General features: G+C 41.3%; 1 protein-coding gene across 1 annotated transcript in view; it reads left to right on the forward strand.

Moving 5' to 3' along the window:
* Positions 1–19005, forward strand: part of LOC115462292 (zinc finger protein 366-like) — a 120861-nt gene that overhangs the window by 54681 nt on the left and 47175 nt on the right. The window contains exon 2 of the mRNA XM_030192302.1: positions 15759–17076. Within this exon, the coding sequence (XP_030048162.1) occupies positions 15769–17076 (1308 nt within the window). The 5' untranslated portion in view covers positions 15759–15768. The remainder of the gene's footprint in view (positions 1–15758; positions 17077–19005) is intronic.

Below are 19005 nucleotides of genomic sequence, written 5' to 3' on the forward strand. Positions count from 1 at the left end.
GAGCAGAAGATTTCAGCGTATTATCTAGAATGACACCTAGATCTTTTTTCTTGATTGCTGACCCCCAAGGTGGACTCTAGCATCAGGTAACTATGATTCAGATTATTCTTTTCAATGTGCATCACCTTGCATTTGTCCACATTAAATTTCATCTGCCATTTGGATGCCCAGTGTTCCAATTTCCTAAAGTCTTCCTGCAATATTTCACAGTCTGCACATGCTTTAACAAACTTGAATAGTTTTGTATCATCTGCAAATTTGATCACCTCACTCATCGTTCCGATTTCCACATCATTTATAAATATGTTAAAAAGTACCAGTCTCTGTGACACTCCACTGTTCACCCTCCTTCATTGAGAGAAATGACCATTTAATCCTATCCTTTGTTTTCTGTCCAATAACCAATTCCTAATCCACATCAGAACATTGCCTCCTATCCCATGACTCTTTAATTTTGTCAGGAGTCTCTCATGAGGAACTTTATCAAAAGCTTTCTGAAAAACTTGATACACTACATCAACCGGCTCACCTTTATCCACATGTTTATTCTCGCCTTCAAAGAAATGAAGCAAATTGGTGTTAGGGACCCATCGAAGCTCGGTTTTACTTGGGTTCAGGCAAATTTTGTTGTTTGTAGCCCATTCTTGAATTGATGTTAGACAGGTAGTCATTTTATTCAAGGCTATGGGCAAGGCAGGTTAAATGGGTATGAGTAGCTGCATATCATTTGCATTGATGTAGAACTGAGTGTCCATTAAATGAATCAGCTCAGCTAGTGGTTTGAGTAGATATTGAACAGAATAAGTGACAGTAACAATCCTTGTGGTACCCCACAGGTCAGTGCCCATGGTGGCGATGAGGTACTGCTGAACAATATGGACTGTTGCCTGTCTGATTGGATCTAAAGCAGGCAAGTACTGTTTATTTATTTATTTGTTGCATTTGTATCCCACATTTTCCCACCTATTTGCAGGCTCAATGTGGCTTACATTATTCCATAATGGCGATCGCCGTTTCTGGAATGAGAAATACAAAGTTCATAAGTGACAGAGTAGATTAAACAGTCAAGTATAGAGAATTCATATTTGTAATGAGAAATAAAGTGGTATTGCGTTAAAGTTCATTCGTGACAGAGTAACTGAGGCAGTCAAGTATCCACTGATACCTGTTTCTGACAGTTGTGCTAACATGATATTGCGATCCACAGTGTTAATGTTTTGGCTGGAGAAAAGACTCCTCATGCCCTGTGATCAGTGCTGGATCTATATTTACATCTAACCCTCCTTCTGGACAACAAAGAAAAAGCCTACAGCAACCTGTATCAATTGGATCATCTAAGGATATCAGAACTAGAAATTATAACGTTCACGCCTACAATCCTCGAGTTAAAGTTTTATCTTAACTACATAACAATTTCTAAATCTGTTAGATTCCTTAAAACTAAAGTCATCCATCAATCTTTTCTGCATTAAGTTTCCAAAGATATTCACATAGAAGTGCTAAGTACAGCCATTTGTTTCTCTATTGCTGGAAACCTTTGATCTTTGACTCTCTTTGCTTGTAAAATAAGCTGAATTTACAACTGAAAAACCTTCAGAAAGCTGCATCAATTGGAGCAAAGGACACCAGGATCAGAAACTGCTAACTGAAACCACCACTACAACTTGTGAGTTAAAGTTCATATCTATAACTTATACTATCTCTAAAGCTCTGTTATCTTGCAGAAGCTTCATCAGCATTAAAACTTCAAAATAATTTCACATATCCATTTGATGCATGTCTCTAATGAACAGAAGTTTCTCTTAAGTATTAGATACTGGACTTTAAAAACCAAATTACCACGCATTTCCCCTGGCTACATTCCAATGTATGGTTAAGGTCAATGACGCCACATTGTCTCACAAATACCTGAACTACTCAGATCATCTCCTCCTCCCCTCTCCATTGCCTGCAGTAAATCCAAGCCTGTATCTTGAATATATAGTAACATAGTAGATGACGGCAGATAAAGAACTGTATGGTGCATCCATTCTGTCCAACAAGATAAACTCATGACATGTGATACTTTATATGCATACCTGACCTTGATTTGTCCTTGCCATTTTCAGGGTACAGACCATAGAATTCTGCCCAGCACTAGCTTTGCTTCCCAATTACTGGTGTTGCCACCCAATCTCCACTAAGCTTTAGTGGATTCATTCCTTCTGAACAGGATTCCTTTGGTTTATCACACATACTTTTGAATTCTGTTACCATTTTCATCACCACCTCCCGCGGGAAGGCATTCCAAATATCTACCACCACCTCCGTGAAATAAAACTTCCTGACATTTTTCCTGAGTAAATAAGAGAACTATCTGGATTTACAACCATGAGAGCCACACTGTGGCCCGGTATTTGGCCTAAACTCTCCCTTCAAAGCTGCATGACTGACTATGGAAGAATGGCAGCCTGTTAGAGGAACCCAAGGAATGCTTAAGGTCAATTCTCTCCAAATACGTGACCTGCTCAGCTCTGTACTTATAGACATACTTCAAACAGCAAACAAAGGAAATCAACAACTCTATAACAAGAGAGATACACTGTGGTCTCTTGCCCGATATAAACTCTCCCTACTGCTGCATGACTGACTTTGGAAGAATGGCAGATTAAATGAGGAACCCTACCTAACTGCAGCGAGTCATAGCGTCATTTTGAAGTCTGCCACACTGGCACATCCACAGCTCCCCACCTTATGAGTCCCTGAGACACCATGACTTCTCCTCACCACTGGTAGCTTCTACCTACAAGGAGAACTCAGTTCTGAAATCTTTAACAGTGCACATTTAAAACTGATAAAAGAGTGCTAAACCTAACTGACTTAAACTAGCTCCAAAAGCTATCACCATGAAGTGGCTCACATGGATTTGCTTAGCTCTCTTGAGCACATCGGGCAGCAACCTACCAGATAACTTCATGCCTAATCCTATCCCCCTAATTTATAATCAGTCTAGAAAACCCTGTACTACAAAAGACCCTAATTGTAATGTCAGATATCTGCTAGACAATGCCAAAATGTATCATCAGAATAATACTATGGTTACAGACTAGAACAAAATGGCTAACATTCAACAGCCTAAAACACCTCGCTACCCTTTGCAATTAACCAAACAACTCTCCTTTTTGGAACACAAGTCTCAACTCACTCCTGTCCCAGCCATCTATATCAGCACTAGATCTATGGGGAAACAAGGCTCATTTACTCAGGGATCTGCTAGAATCTTCAGATCTGGGCTTTTTGTTTATCTCAGAAACATGGCTCATAGAAGTTGATAGTCTGATACTGCCCCACATCTATCTACCCGGTTATGATATTCTTCCTTCTCTAAGACAGGGTAAAAAAGGAGGTGGACTTGCTCTTATCTTTAAGAGATTTTTTCCACGTGTTTTTAGTTAGTTCTGGGGTTTTCCCGGAACTGGAATACATGCTATGCAAATTCTGTGATGATTCAAAAGAGGCTAATCAAATCACCCCATTCCTCATTTACCATCCTCCAGGAGCTTGGTCCAAGGCAGAACCACTACTTGTAGAGATTACTTCCTTTGCCATAGTCACAATTCTCAAGGATTATCGTCCCGGGAGACTTAAATTTACACTTGGAAAATGATGCAGATACCAATGTCCACAACTTCAAATCATTCCTGAAGGACTGCGAACTAACTACATTCTCTGAGGGTGCAACTCATGAAAAAGGACATATGTTAGACTTCGTGACGTCTTATCCTAATAGCTTGATTAGTTCATTCAAATGGAAGTCAGTACCGTGGTCTGACCATTTCCAACTAGATTCACCATTGATATCTGTATGTTAAGCTTAACCAGACACAAGTCATCCAAACTCATCTCCACTAGAGGTAAAATCAACAAGGCTACTTTCTGGTCTGAGATAACAGATTCTCTCAGTACTGCATCTCCTACACATGGTTCGATCAAATCCCACTGAAACACCAAGAGGGGCATAATCGAAAGGGACGCCCAAGTTTTGTTGAGGATGTCCTTGCAAAACGTCCCGATGGAGGGGCGGGGAAACCCATATTATCGAAACAAGATGGAAGTCCATCTTTCGTTTCGATAATAAAGTCGGGGATGCCCAAATCTTGAAATTTTGGTCGTCCTTAGAGATGGTTGTCCCTAGACTTGGATGTTTCTGATTTTCAGCGATAATGGAAACCAAATCTCAGAAACGACCAAATGCAAGCCCTTTGGTCATGGGAGGAGTCAGCATTTGTAGTGCACTGGTCCCCCTCACATACCAGGACACCAACCAGGCACCCTAGGGGGCACTGCAGTGGACTTCATAAAATGCTCCCAGGAACATAGCTCCCTTACCTTGTCTGCGGAGCCCCCCCAAACTACCCCAAAACCCACAACTGTACACCACTACCATAGCCCTTATGGGTGAAGGGGGGCACCTAGATATGGGTACAGTGGGTTTTTGGTGGGTTTTGGAGGGCTAGCTGTTTCCTCCACAAATGTAACAGGTAGGGGGGATGGGCCTGGGTCCGCCTGCACTTCACCCACTAAAACTGATCCAGGTACCTGCATACTGCTGTGATGGACCTGAGTATGACATCTGAGGCTGGCACGACATATTTTTAAAAATGTTTTTCGAGGGTGGGTGGGGGTTAGTGACCACTGGGGGAGTAAGGGGAGGTAGTCCGCGATTCTCTCCAGTGGTCTTCTGGTCATTTCAGCTACCTTTTTGTGCCTTAATCATAAAAAAAAACAGGACCAGGTAAAGTCGTCCAAGTGCTCATCAGGGACGCCCTTTTTTTTCCATTATGGGTCGAGGACGTCCATGTGTTAGGCATGCCCATGTCCTGCCTTCGCTACATCTCCAATATGCCCCCTTGAACTTTGGCCATCCCTGTGACGGAAAGCAGTTGGGGACGTCCAAAATCGGCTTTCGATTATACCGATTTGGACGACCATGGGAGAAGGACGCCCATCTTCTGATTTGTGTCGAAAGATGGGCGTCCTTCTCTTTCGAAAATGAGCCTGTAAGGTAAAAGCCATACTAGACAAAATTGCTCCATTTACCATTAGAAAGGTCAAGACATCCAGAAATTCATCATGGTTTACAGAGGAACTATCCATCCTATAAAAGGAATGTTGGCGCCTTGAGAAGCGATGAGAAAGAACACAGATACTACTGATAAATCCAAATGGAAGTCAGCCTTCCGACGCTACAAAAAGAAGGCAGCTGACTCAAAACACCAATACTATAGCTGACAAATAGGTCAAGATGATCTTGACAACAAAACTTGGGCATAAAATGTAGAGGCGGATCCTGCACCTAAATTTATTCCAACTAAATCTAATTAGTGCCAATACTTGCTTGTTAACAAGCCAATTATTGGCACTAATTAGCTCATTAGTCAATTAAATTGGGCTCAAATGATTTATTTATTTATTTGTTGCATTTGTATCCCACATTTTCCCACCTATTTGCAGGCTCCATGTGGCTTACATAGTACCATGATGGCGATCGCCAATTCCGGTAAGAGAAATACAGAGTGGTCTAGTGTTAATGTTCATAGATGATAGAGTATATTAAGTATTCAAGGAGAGAGAGTTAAGTTTTGTCCAGTTCTGGTAAGGGTTTCGATTATGTTGCAGGGTTCAGGTGTTTAGGTTGGATCTTTCTGGTATGCCTTTGTGAACAGGTTGTTTTTTAATGATTTCCGGAAGTTTGTTAGGTCATGCATTGTTTTCATGACGTTTGGAAGTGCATTCCATAGTTGCGTGCTTATATAAGAGAAGCTGGATGCATATGTTGTTTTATAAATAAATAATTATTGGTGCTTACAAGCACTTAATTGGCACTAATTATGACTTGGGTGCCAATCTGGCAATGCTGTATTTTTAACAATGGGCGTCTAAATTAGATCACGCACAACTTTTAAAAGGGGGTGTGGCCATGGGTAGGGCATGGGCTGGTCAGGGGCATTCATAAAAGATGCACAGTGTTGGTTTTAGCTGGCATAAGTCCTTGTGCCCAAAGTTGAGTGCTGAACTCAGTGCCCAAATTGAGTACCAAATTTGGCACCAAAGCTATCCTGAAGTATCCTTAGTGTTGACCACCAAATTTGATTAGTACTGAATTTTTGGTGCCGTTTATAAAAATCTGGCCTTATGCGTATACGGAGATGAATCATTTTTACAGAATATGTTTTACTAACAGGGAGAGAGACCTCCCTTTTCATGAGTAACATGATAAATCAGATAATTAGGCATTTCCTACTACAAGTGGTGCTGCTTCTTTATGCCAGTCATCACACTACACAGAGAAAATGAAAATGACTTTTGCTGTGCCTCTCTGGAATTTGCATTGATTCAACACTGGAGGTACAGAAGATATTAAACGAGCAGCATGGGGACTGAAAACGGGGGAGGGGGGAGAAAACTGAACTGGGTACTGGGACAGTTCAGGGAGCAAGTATGCATGGAAAGTAATGAGTGAGAAAGCTCTGAAGCACATTAGGGAATGCTGGAATGGATTCCATCATTGTTCAGCCAACGGGAGCACCAGTGACCATGCTATTTGCAATTATATTGGCAACTATAGCAGTGAACTAATTGCTTGATGCCCAAAGCTTACTGTACTTGCAACACTTAGCGTCTAATGCACAAAAGGGTTCTGCATTACTTTTACCGCTCCTCATAGCAGCTAGAGACAACCCTAGGCAAATGCATTACAATGAGCTCATAAGTATTAAAATGAGCATTTCTGTGCCATGAGGCCCCGATGCACAGAGGTTGTCATTAAATACAGCAGCAGTGGGTGAGCTTACTGAGTCGCAAACAGCAATTGATGCACAAAGGGAAATTTAATGGCCAATGCACAAAGGTCACTGTTAAATTTTCATGCATGCCATCCTCTTTGTGCATTGGTCAGTGTTTGCTACTGGTAAATTGTCAAATGCAACCACCATGGAGGTTTTTGACTTGCGCGGGGGGGGGGGGGGGGGTTGCTATCTGTCTGTGAATGTATATCTTTATTTGAATATCAGCTCATTAGATTGTAAGCCTTCTGGGGACAGGGAAATATTCACTGTACCTGGATCTAACGTACCTTGAACTAAAAGTGGAGAAGCATGGGCTACATTCAAGAACACAAAAATTTGCTAAGGTTAGGAAGATCAAAGTAATGAAACTGTTTTACCCAGGCTTTCCCCGTGAATCACCACGTTTCTTATAGATCAGTTTGATATCGTAGCTGCTTCCTACTGGCTTTTAGGACAGATTCTGGTGGATCCATTAGCAACATGTTGTCTTTCTTTCACTGTCTTGTCTCTGCTCACTAAGGGGCCCTTTAAGGCGTGGGAAGGCTAACGCACAGGTAATAGGTACCAAATTGGCACTACTGCTGGGCTAGCGAATGCGCCCGGCGCAAAATCTAAGTTTGGCACGCGCTAAATCCTGTGGTAGAACATAATTTTATATTTTTTACCGTGGGGGGCATTCCCGACTGTAATCAGCAGTTGGCGTGTGTTGCATGGTAACTGTGCAGGAATCGCGTGAGCCCTTACTGCTAGGTCAGTGGGTGATGGTAAGTACTTAGGTCATAAATAGTATACAATGCCATACTTTGTATTGCTATTTGAATATTTTTACTGTCGTAACTGTTTAATACTCATGTTTGATTTATTCATACTGTACACTGCCTGGAGTGAATTTCTTCTAAAAGGCAATGAATAAATCCTAATAAATAAATAAAATAAATAGGCTAGTTTTAATTTCAGCGTATGCCCATTTCCCGGCCCATTAAAAAAGCCCTTTTCCCAGTCACGGTAAAAAAATGACCCAGTGCACACCCAAAACATGTACCCTCACTACCACAGGCCACTTTTTACCATGACTTAGTAAAGGGACCCCAAACTCCCTTCCTTTGGTATCTTAGCAGCAATGTCATTTTAACCTATTTTTCTTTATGTTATTGACACTATGGTCCTTATTTTCGGAGGTCTATTGATGTTTTGGATGTCTGAAAACCAGCATTTAGACATCTATATTGCATGGATGTCCAAATCCCCTTATAAAGTCAGGATACAGATGTCTAAAACTGCAGTACGACCTTATGGCATGGGGGCATTGTCTAGGCCTGTTTTGGGCAGGACTAAGAAGGAGTCAAAATACGTATGTCCTACTGATTTCATAAGGGGAAGGAATATTGGTATGTAGACCTAGTACCCAGCACGTCCAAGTGGTAGAAAGGTCCTCTGAATGAGCAACTCTTAACTGGAGATTATGGGAAGTCACCTCCTTAATTCCTCTGTTGTTGCTGTTCTCTCTTCCCTGAATGTGAAACTGGCAAGGGATATTGGACTCTGTGATAGCTTCAGGGACTATGGATGTTTATGCTTCTAAAATGCTTTTTTAACACCAGAATAGACCTTTATGTGGAGTGGAGGTACAGCCTAATGATTAGAGCAGGGTGCTGAGAACCAGACAGTCCTAATTCAAATCCCACTGCAGTTCTTCGTGATTTTTTTTTTTAATTGTGAGCCCTTCAGGGACAGAAAAATGCCTGTTCCTGAATGTATAAGAAAACCGAAAACCTGAAGGCTACTGAAGGTGTATATTTGGGTACAATAGATATTTTTCTGTTTCTAGAGAACTCACAGTTTAAAAAACAAATCACCAAGAGCTGAAATGGGATTTTAGTTGGCATTCCCTGTTTCTCAGCCTTCTGCTCTAACCACTAGGCTACCCCTCCACTTCACATGGATGTTTTTGTGGTCATTTTATAACATGGATGGTCCTATGCTGCCACAATGATGTCCAAGTACCTTATTTTGTCCCATTCATAATTTGGATGTTTCAGTTTGAAAAAAGAATGTTCATGCTGGACGTCACCAACACTTGGAAGTCCATTTCTCATGTATTTTAGAACAGGTTGTATCCAGCTCATTTTCAAAAAAGATTGCCAGCCATCTTCCAACACAAATCGGAAGATGACCGGCGATCTCCTGAAACTGGCCAAATCGGTATAATCGAAAGCCGGTAGGGTAGTGAAGGCGGGACGGGGGTGGGATGGGGGCGGGATGGGGGCGTGCTCACGAGATGGCCGGCTTCGCCAGATAATGGAAAAAAGAAAGCCGGTCTTGATGAGCATTTGGCCGGTTTTACTTGGTCCCTTTTCTTTCCACAACCAAGCTTAAAAAAGGAGCCCCAACTGACCAAATGACCACCGGAGGGAATCAGGGATGACCTCCCCTTACTCCCCCAGTGGTCACCAATCCCCTCCCACCCCCCAAAAAAATAAAAATAAAAAATCCAAGTGCTCGTCAGAGATGTCCTAAATCAAAGCTATTTTTGCTCAGCTTTTTCAGTAGTACCAGTGGGATTTGAACTAGCCACCTCTGGATTACAAGACCAGTGCTCTAACCACTTGGCCACAGCTCCACCTACTTGGATGTCCCTCCCTTTTGATTATGCCCCTTCAGGTCTCTCTCAGCCAATCACAGACAGGGGTCTCTCAGCCACTCACAGACAGCTAAATGCGCTGTGATTGGCTGAGAGAGACCTGAAGGGGCATAATCAAAAGGGAGGGACATTCAATTAAGTGGAGCTGTGGCCAAGTGGTTAGAGCACTGGTCTTGTAATTCAGAGATGGCCAGCCAAAAAAAGTGCATATCCAATCCAGAAGTGGCTGTGCAAAAAAAAAAAAAAGGATGTCCCTGACAAGCACTTGGATTTTTTTCCACTTTTTTAAAGTTGTGTGAAGTCTTTATTGAACATTTATCAAAACAGCATCACAAAATACAGCACTCCAGAACAAGTAAGTCATAGCATAACTGATCAGCAAGATCTAAACATCCAGAAGTACCATATCCCAACAGCGTGGGCGTCCTCCCGTGCATGGGTCTCACGCAGCCCCAACGAGAGGTATAGATCTCCTGTTTTTTCCACGGTGCATGGGGTTGGAAAACGGCTGTGAATCTCTTAATTAGCTCATTATAATAACCTGTAGATCATTTGCATTCCGTTTTCGTTAGCTGCTACCATGACAGGGTGCCCGGTTGGTGTCCTGGCATATGAGGGGGACCAGTGTACTACAAATGCTGGCTCCTCCCATGACCAAAAGGCTTGCATTTTGCTGGGTTTGAGATGTCTGGGCCCAGTTTCCATTATGGCTGAAAACCGAAGCCGGCCATTTCTAAACCCGCCGATCTCAACATTTGACCTAAATGTTGAGATTTAGCCGGCCCCAACCGTATTATAGAAAGAAAAGATGGCTGGCCATCTTTTTTTATAATACGGTTGGCTCCGCCCCTTTGCAGAGCCAGCCCCGAAGATGGCCGGCCATATAGATGGCCGGTGCCGTTCGATTATGCCCCTCATTGTCAGCAGACCCTGGTCTAAAATACTACCACCGCTGGCAAAGTACTTCCTGGAGGTCCTTATTTTGAGTTGGATATTACGCTCCTTTTAAAATGCTGCTCGACGTTGTAACCAAGGCCTCCCCTTGTGTTCTCCTTGCCATCTTTTCTCCCTTATTTTATTACTTTTTATTACTTAGATATTCATTTGATGAGTGTTATATCGAATAAAGATGACTATTATTACGACTGTGGTCATCTGGTCAAGCTTGAATGTGATTTTATACAAATAGTGTAAAAACAAATCTTTGTTCAGAATTTAAAGTACATTGTAACAGGTTGCGTTCAATCTGTTCTCATGGCCTATGATCCTTAACACTTTCTTGCCTGCATTATCAGGAGATAAAACCTGCACACTTATGAGGCTGCTCTTTATGGTTTCTGTTTTTGAATGGTTATTTCTTCGTTTTCAACAGGCAGGAACCTATCGTTAACTTAGAATCATCTTCTTTGTTTTGTTTTAGAAAGACATCGTTACTTTTTGGGTTGTTTGATTCATTTTTTAAAGGTGCATGTCTAAATAGTTTTTATCCAAGGAGAGAGGGCATTAGCAATTAGAACTATTTTTGCTTGTGCATATAAAGATATTCAGTATTACACTTTGGAAAAGGGGATTATAAATACTTATTTGATGATTCCAAATTAGAGACCACAGAAGCCTGAACAGAACTTTGAGACAGATCATATAATTATAAGCAAGTGTCAACCATATAATTAGATAACTGCATATGTACTTAAATAGCTGGATTGGCATGAGCGTGGGAACAGCAAACACAAAAGTCACTTATTAAAACTAATTAGGGTCTGATTCACTAAGACTTTTTCCTCATTCAACATCTATGGTGGGAAAAGTAAATCAGGCAAGAAGACCCATATCATTATCCATCCAACAGTTCATGTTCAATGTGTCTTTCGTGGACTCATGTTATCCTTTATAATGAAAACCACATAGACCATCCACTAAGTGTATTTTTTTTGGCACTGGTTTTCTTGGCTATATATAGAATCTAGTCCTTTATGACAGTTTGAATGCTCCATATAATTTGTAACAGTTGGGGTGGAGTCAATATGGTGGCAGGTGCTGTTAGCATTCTGAGAGCTTCTGCTCTTACCATTGGATTTGTTACCAGAATCGACTGATGGGTAAACCTGAATATTACCAAACAGCATGGTAAGATTCAGGTTTACCCATCTGCTAAATCTGTGCAGCAGAGCTCTCAATCTAAGATCTAGTGATTTGCTTACCCACTTCCCTCTGTGCAGTCGGGTCAGTCTTCTGCTGCAGCCCCTGCTGGTGGAGAGGCAGTGTTGCTTGGAGAGGGAGGTTTCTCCAACCTGACTGCTCACTCCTTTCCAGTGAGTTCTCTGTGGGTTTTTGCCAGTGGTGACTTGCTGAAGCAGGAGGCAGCTCCTGTTAATTTGAGTTCTAGAACATCAAGGGATCTTGCAATGGTGGCGGTAGGAAACCCTGTCAACATGGGAGAAGTTGGTGTTTGAGGTCAATATTCAGTAGGATATCTAATGCATTTTAAACAAATAAGTTTAGTTTCGTTTAGTTTCTTGAGTGCTTGATATACTGCCCTTCACAGGCATCGGAGTGGTTTGCAATAAATATTCAAAGGGGAAAGGAACTCCATCCAAAAAATTTAGAAAAGGACAGCAAGAGAAAACCCCCCCACATGTTGGCCCAGGACCGACGGTCAAACATCAGCGTGCAACAACTCAAGAGGGGAAAGCTATGGTGAAGAGGTGGGCCTTCAAGAGCACCCACAAACATGGATAGGACTGTTCAGCATAAAGGACTAGAAGGAGTGCATTCCATAGGGAAGGGGCCAAACAATAGAAGGCTGAATGCTGGGTGAGCAGAGTGGGTAGGAGGGAGGGAGAGGCAGAAGGTTAAGGCAGAAGGTTAAGGCAGAACGTAAGGCTTGGGCTGGGGTATAGGAAGAAATTAGGGCAGACAAGAAGGACGCACAACCAGTATAGTGGATCTTATGAACCAGAGTAAGAAGCTTAAACTGGACCTGGAGTGGGACAGGCAACCAGTGGTGGTGGGCCAGCAAAGGTGAGACATGGTCAAACTTGCAGGCATGAGCAAGCAGCCTCACTGCGGTATTCTGAGTAGTCTGAAGTCTTTAAAGTGGAGCCTGAGGAAGACCGGGGAAAACAGCATTGCAGTAATCAAGCCAGGTAAGAACCAAAGAACAGAGCAGCGTCACATAGGATGTGTCATCTAGGTAAGGGCACAGAGAACAGATAAACTGAAGGAAACCTAAGTTATCTGTTTACAGTTATGGAAATATGTAGCGGAACTTTGCATTTAAGTGTGAATGCAGAAAATGCTCGCATAACTTTTGAATGAATAACTTATCCATTTAAATGTTTTTCTATTTTTGCATTCAGACTCGAATGCATAAGTTATCCAGAAAATGGCTGAATTTTGCTACTGTCTGTGTAATTTTTGGTACTGCCTCTAGACCAACACAAATTCCACCCCAATTTTAAACAGATAATTTTGGGCATGTGAAGGGCAATTCGATAATCTTGGCGCCTGCATTTATGCACCCCTTGTGCAGGTGAATGTCTAGAATACCAGCACTTACAAGCACAGGACTAGATTCCTCATTGAAAATGGGACCTGCAACCTCTAGCAGTATTCTTGAAGTATCACAAAACTACCACTAGAGGTTGAGGTTGCCATTTTCGATGAGGAACCATGTCGGGCAGGAATGAGTGGGGTTTCCTATTGCCCCATGGACCACTAGACCACCCAGATCAGTAATTAGGCCCAAGAGGCTCTTCTGGGCTCAGGGGTAAGGTGGGAGGGGGGATCAGAGGTGCTCCAGGAGAGTGGGAGGGGAGATTGGAGATGCTTTAGGGGGACAGGAGAGTGATGAGCTTTGAGATATGTGAGTCCTGGCTGATATTCAACTGGGACCCATATAAGTATCTTATGCAGGTCCCTGCTGAATATCATTTGGGACCTGCAAAGTTTTAGCGTCCAGTGGCGTCCAGTCAGGCCCAGATATTCAATGCCAGTGCTTGTACATGGCCCTGCATTGAATATTCAGGACTAATTTAGTTGGTGACAGTCAGTGTTTAAAAAAATGCTGACTGCAACTGGCTGAATATTGACCAGGTGAATTATAAAATCTTGTAATCTACATGCTGTTTTTTGCTATCTAGGAAAGAGTAGTTATACCAGTTCTATGATGCAGTGTAAATGTTTTGCCTTAAATACAGGGGTGTTTTCAGCCATTTATGATAATATTTTATAAAGAAAAGTAGGCGCATACTTTCTTTAATAGAAAAGGCTTCAAATAAGCACTTTCCTAGTCTCTAAATCTAGGTGCTTCCATGTAGAATTACACTTATGGGGTGATTCCATCAGAAGCTGCCTAGTTTTAGGCATCAGGACCATACATAAATGGTAATATTCTAGTCATTTCTGCATATAAATGGCCACTTACGTACAAAAATGTCTTCTTATAGAATATTGACCAGCAGAAAAGTAGGCGCCATGTTTTGATGGAATGTACGTTGCCTGTGACTAGTCCCTCCAGTCCAGACCATTCCAGAACCCACTGGGGATCTGCAGTTAAAAGATTGTTTCCTAGAAGAATAAAGGCAGAGACTTCAGACTTGCATGGTGTTTATTTCTGTGCTCCTTGGTTTTATTTGGGCACAATGTGTGGTGTAGTCTGTTGCTGATTGTTCCCTAGTTTATGGGGTTAAGTTATGATTACTTGATAGATTTGTTAGATTTGGTATGAAATACTGGCTGGCTGTGTACTGCACAGGATATTTATAAGATGACTTTGAAGCCAGTTGTTCTCAATCCATCTACTGGTAGGAGTGCATAACCCACATGTCTGGAATGTTCTGAAGGGACTAAAGGAAAGAAAATTAGCAGGTAAGATCTCATTTCTCCTTAGAAGCTTTGGAATGAGAACCCATGGGTGAAATCAATTTTATAGGAAACCATACTCTATCCATAGAATTATGATGGGGGGGAGCATCACTGCAAAACTTCCTTGCATACTTGCTGTTCCCGACAATTGATGGCATCAAGTACATCACATCAGTCTACAAAACCATCTCCTTCAACAAATTCTTACAAGTTAAAGAATTTTAAAACTTGCATAAATAAGTGCCTGTGGGTATGGACATGGATGGAGTTTAGATGGAACATGGGCAAAGCATACAAACATGCATGTAAATTAAAGCATTCTATAATTTATGCATGCTCTGGCTAACATCCAATCATTTACAGTGATTGTGCCATAAATGTAAATGTGTTTTCTGCCACTTATGCTAGTATTCTACAAAGAAAACTAGGCACCTACTTATAGAATAGACTCAAAATAGGAGCCTGTGTACCCTCAAATTGAATTACCCTCACAGCTGCCTACATAGCGAATAGTTATCTATTACAAATATTGAAACATTTTTTTAAGTATTTATGTAGTCAGCATCTGCTGCTTTTGAATATTGGGCCCTTTGTTTTCTGTACAACTTTTAATTACTTGTTCTAAACTTTAAAACTTCAACAAATATAGAAGGGAAAAATAACAACTGTACTAATGTTCAATAAATGTCATTGTCCACTCCAACTGCTTTCAGTATATGTGGATTAAATATCCTGGAATATCACAAATTTGGGTGTAGCATTGCCTCTAGGTGCTATTGTGAGCACCAGTGCAAACAGGAACATTACATCCTTGCAACAGGTTGCAGAATGCTGTAATTTCTTATTCTTAAAAAGGTGATAAATTGTCCAGGTTCCCCATATGATTAAATACTGAGGGTAATTTTCAAACTATCTACCTGGCTTCAGTGTCCATAGATACTTTTACTGGCAGACTTTGCATTAATTTTCCAAGTATGTATGCATAGTTTTACAATCAAAATTGCCTAAGAAAAACATACTCACACACACTCATTCCTGTTTCTTGTGCAGAGAATTTGGTCTACTAAAATTACAAGTGCTTTTTAAAATTCCACTCCCCAAAAGTGAGTAAAAGTGCATGCATATATAGGCTGGCAATTTCCAAACGGCTGATTTATACAGTCAAATGTTTTTTACCTGTAGAAATTGCTTTGAAAATTGGCCTCCTGATACATAACTTTCAGCAGTATCATATCTTTGAATTTAAAAATGTAAATATTTTTTAACTAAAAATAAATAACTGGAGCTTTGATCTAGTTTTATTTGATAGCCTATTTCCCTATTTAGATCTGTATTCTGCAGTCTATCAATACATTTTAGATATGTCCAGTTTTTTAATCTAAAAAAATTAAGGAATGAATTTGTAAAACTTTTTATTTTTGAAGGAAAACAGCTATGCAGAAGGAAGTTCATCAGGCCAGAAATGAAATCACAAGCTTTAATGTGGACATTAAGGAAGCACCACCTCCCTTTCTACACGGCCTGCAACAACTGCCCTCCGTCATGAAATGTAACAGATTTTCACCATTTAGTGAAGAATGCAGACAACAACTTATACCATTCCATTACGGCCCTTCTTTGGTGGATTTAGAAAAAGTTCATGGATCCCTAGAAGGAGGATCTCGAAAGCGAAAGCCTTCTAAGATGCCTTATGGCAGTGTCTCTGAAGATTACAATGCATCTTTTCATGGATCTATGAATGATGATAATGTGGGAGCTCTTCCTTTAATATTTCCACAACCTCAGCCACCTAAGTGTAATTCCCGGATGATCAACTTGTGTAACATTGGACTTCAATTATATAGCAATCTGGAACATCTGGGAGCTAAGCCAATAAAACAAGAGCCTATAAGCCCAAGTATGATGTGGTATAACAGTCATGCTTTCCTACAACCTACCTACCCTTACTATTCTAAAGTCCACCCTAATATGATGTTTCCTTTCTTTATGCCTTCACCCAACATGTACTTCAGACATCCCTTCCACTTAAAAAAATCAGAAGATCAATCATTTCAAAGGGCTGTACCTAAAGAGAACGATGACAGTAAGCAAAATGTGGAAAGGATAGATGTCAACATTCAGATCGATGACAGCTATTATGTTGATGTAGGAGGTGACAAGAAACGGTGGAAATGTTCAATGTGTGAAAAGTCCTATACATCCAAATACAACTTGGTAACTCATATCTTAGGACACAGTGGCATAAAACCACATGCTTGCACCCAGTGTGGCAAACTTTTTAAGCAGCTAAGTCACTTGCATACTCATATGTTGACCCACCAAGGCACTAGACCCCACAAGTGCCAAGTTTGTCACAAGGCCTTTACTCAAACTAGCCACCTTAAAAGACATTTGATGCAACATAGTGATGTCAAGCCATACAATTGTAGAATCTGTGGTAGAGGTTTTGCATATCCAAGTGAACTGAAGGCCCATGAACTGAAGCATGAGAGTGGACGAGAAAATATATGTGTGGAGTGTGGTCTTGACTTTCCAACCTTGGCACAGCTAAAGAGGCATTTAACCAGTCACCGAGGCCCTATCCAATACAATTGCACTGAATGTGACAAAACGTTCCAGTATCCAAGCCAACTACAGAATCACATGATGAAGCACAAAGATATTCGCCCTTATATCTGCACTGAATGTGGCATGGAATTTGTACAACCTCACCATCTCAAGCAGCATTCTTTAACACACAAGGTAGGTCCCAGAGATAGATTACTTCATCCATGTTTTCAACAAGCTCTTCAGTTTTATGTTGTGGGTGGTGCAAAAGATCTTACAAAGTCCATGTCTAAGTTTTGTTCAATGAATGAATTATGAGACCTTATAGCAGGGGCAGATTGACCACCGGGACAATAGGGCAGTGCCTGACGGCCCACAACAGTAGGAGACTCAACTGTGCCCTAATTTCTATCTACCGTAATTTAATTACTTTTAATATTAAAATTTAATAGTCACCCAGTACTTTAATTTTCAAAACTGTTTAGGCAAGCAAAGGGTAAGTTACTCATCTGAACTGTCCATCTGAAAATTGCCCTCCTACACTGTGGCTAAATGTCATACAAATTGTCCTACACCATGTACACGTTTAGCCACATTTGAGAGAGGCATTCACACATTTTGAGGCCTGTTTACTGAAGAGTGATGGAGATTTGCAATTATGATGCATTAGTTGCAAATGTTAAGAACATACTGGGTCAGACTAATGGAACATCTATCCCAGTCTCCTGCTTCCAACAGTGGCCATGCCAAGACAAAAGTACCTGGCAGAATCCCAAAGAGTAGCAACATTCCATACCACCAGCCTCACAGTAGCTGCAAAGCCTATGCAGTTACTGTTGGGGACATAGTTAGCATCTGTACTATTGGCAATACTTGTAGAGGGCAATTCTAAAACTGTGCACCCGTAATTAGATACTCAGAGGCTGCCTAATTGGAGCTTATTATATAAAGGAATATAGGCACCTACTTTCCTTTATAGAATGCTATATACATGCATATGCGCTTAGGTGTAAGCACATATTCCAGTCATGGAGCTGGTGTAAATGCGTTCACCTAGTTCTGGGAGATACACACATAATTTATACTATTTATAAGATATACACACAATTGTGTATCCCCACTCATGCTCTGCTCTGAATCCATCCATGTGTATTTATCAAAGATATGTCTGTGGTTGTAGAATAGTGCTGAAGCAGAATACTGGCATTTACGCACACATCTGGTACATAAATATAAGTATTAGGTCTCTTTAAAAGATAAGAGCAGCACTGTCCTGGCGTTGTTTTTCATATATAAATTGAACTTAAAAGTAGTAAAATAATTTAAACAAAGTAAAGAGAAAGATTAAAAAAAAAACTGTCTTTATGGACAGTGATTGAAAGTTAGCTGCTCATGAGAATGCAGCCATGCTGCTAGTGTGTATGCAGCTTGTTGGCGAAGATTTCTGAGGCCTTTTCTCCTCTGACCACCCATGAGTTGAGCATTTCTATGGTGTATTATTTACCTGGCAACACATTTGCAGTATATGTTGTATAGTTGTTACATAAATATAAGTGCCATTGTATAGAAGTCCCCCCCAAAAGTGCTGTTGAAAAGAACCCCACCCTGCGAATGTCCTCCCAATATCTCCCCCGATATCAATGCCAGATGTTCCCTACCCTCCCGGCAGGTTACAGCAACTTTCTCATTCCCTAGAAATAGAAAACGGGGGGAGCGGGGAGGTGGGTTTGGGGGGGAAAATGAGAAGCTCGGTTTTGGTCATATTTAATTTCAGGTGGTGTTGAGACATCCAGACAGCAATGTCAGACAAGCACGCTGAAACTTTGGTTTGGATGCAAGGTGAGATATCAGGGGTGGAAAGGTAGATTTGGGAGTCATCAGCATAGAGATGGTAGGAAAAGCCATGGGATGAGATTAATGAACCAAGGGAAGAAGTGTAGATAGAAAGAGGAGGGGACCAAGAACAGAACCCTGAGGTACGCCGACAGGCAGAGGGATAGAAGTAGAAGAGGATCCACCAGAGTGAACACTAAAGGTGCGGAGGGAGAGGTAGGAAGAGAACCAGGAAAGGACAGAGCGCTGGAATCCAAGTGAGGACAGGGTATCGAGAAGTATGCTGTGATC

Source organism: Microcaecilia unicolor, chromosome 2 (genome assembly GCF_901765095.1).
Source record: "Microcaecilia unicolor chromosome 2, aMicUni1.1, whole genome shotgun sequence".
NCBI classification, from domain to species: domain Eukaryota; kingdom Metazoa; phylum Chordata; class Amphibia; order Gymnophiona; family Siphonopidae; genus Microcaecilia; species Microcaecilia unicolor.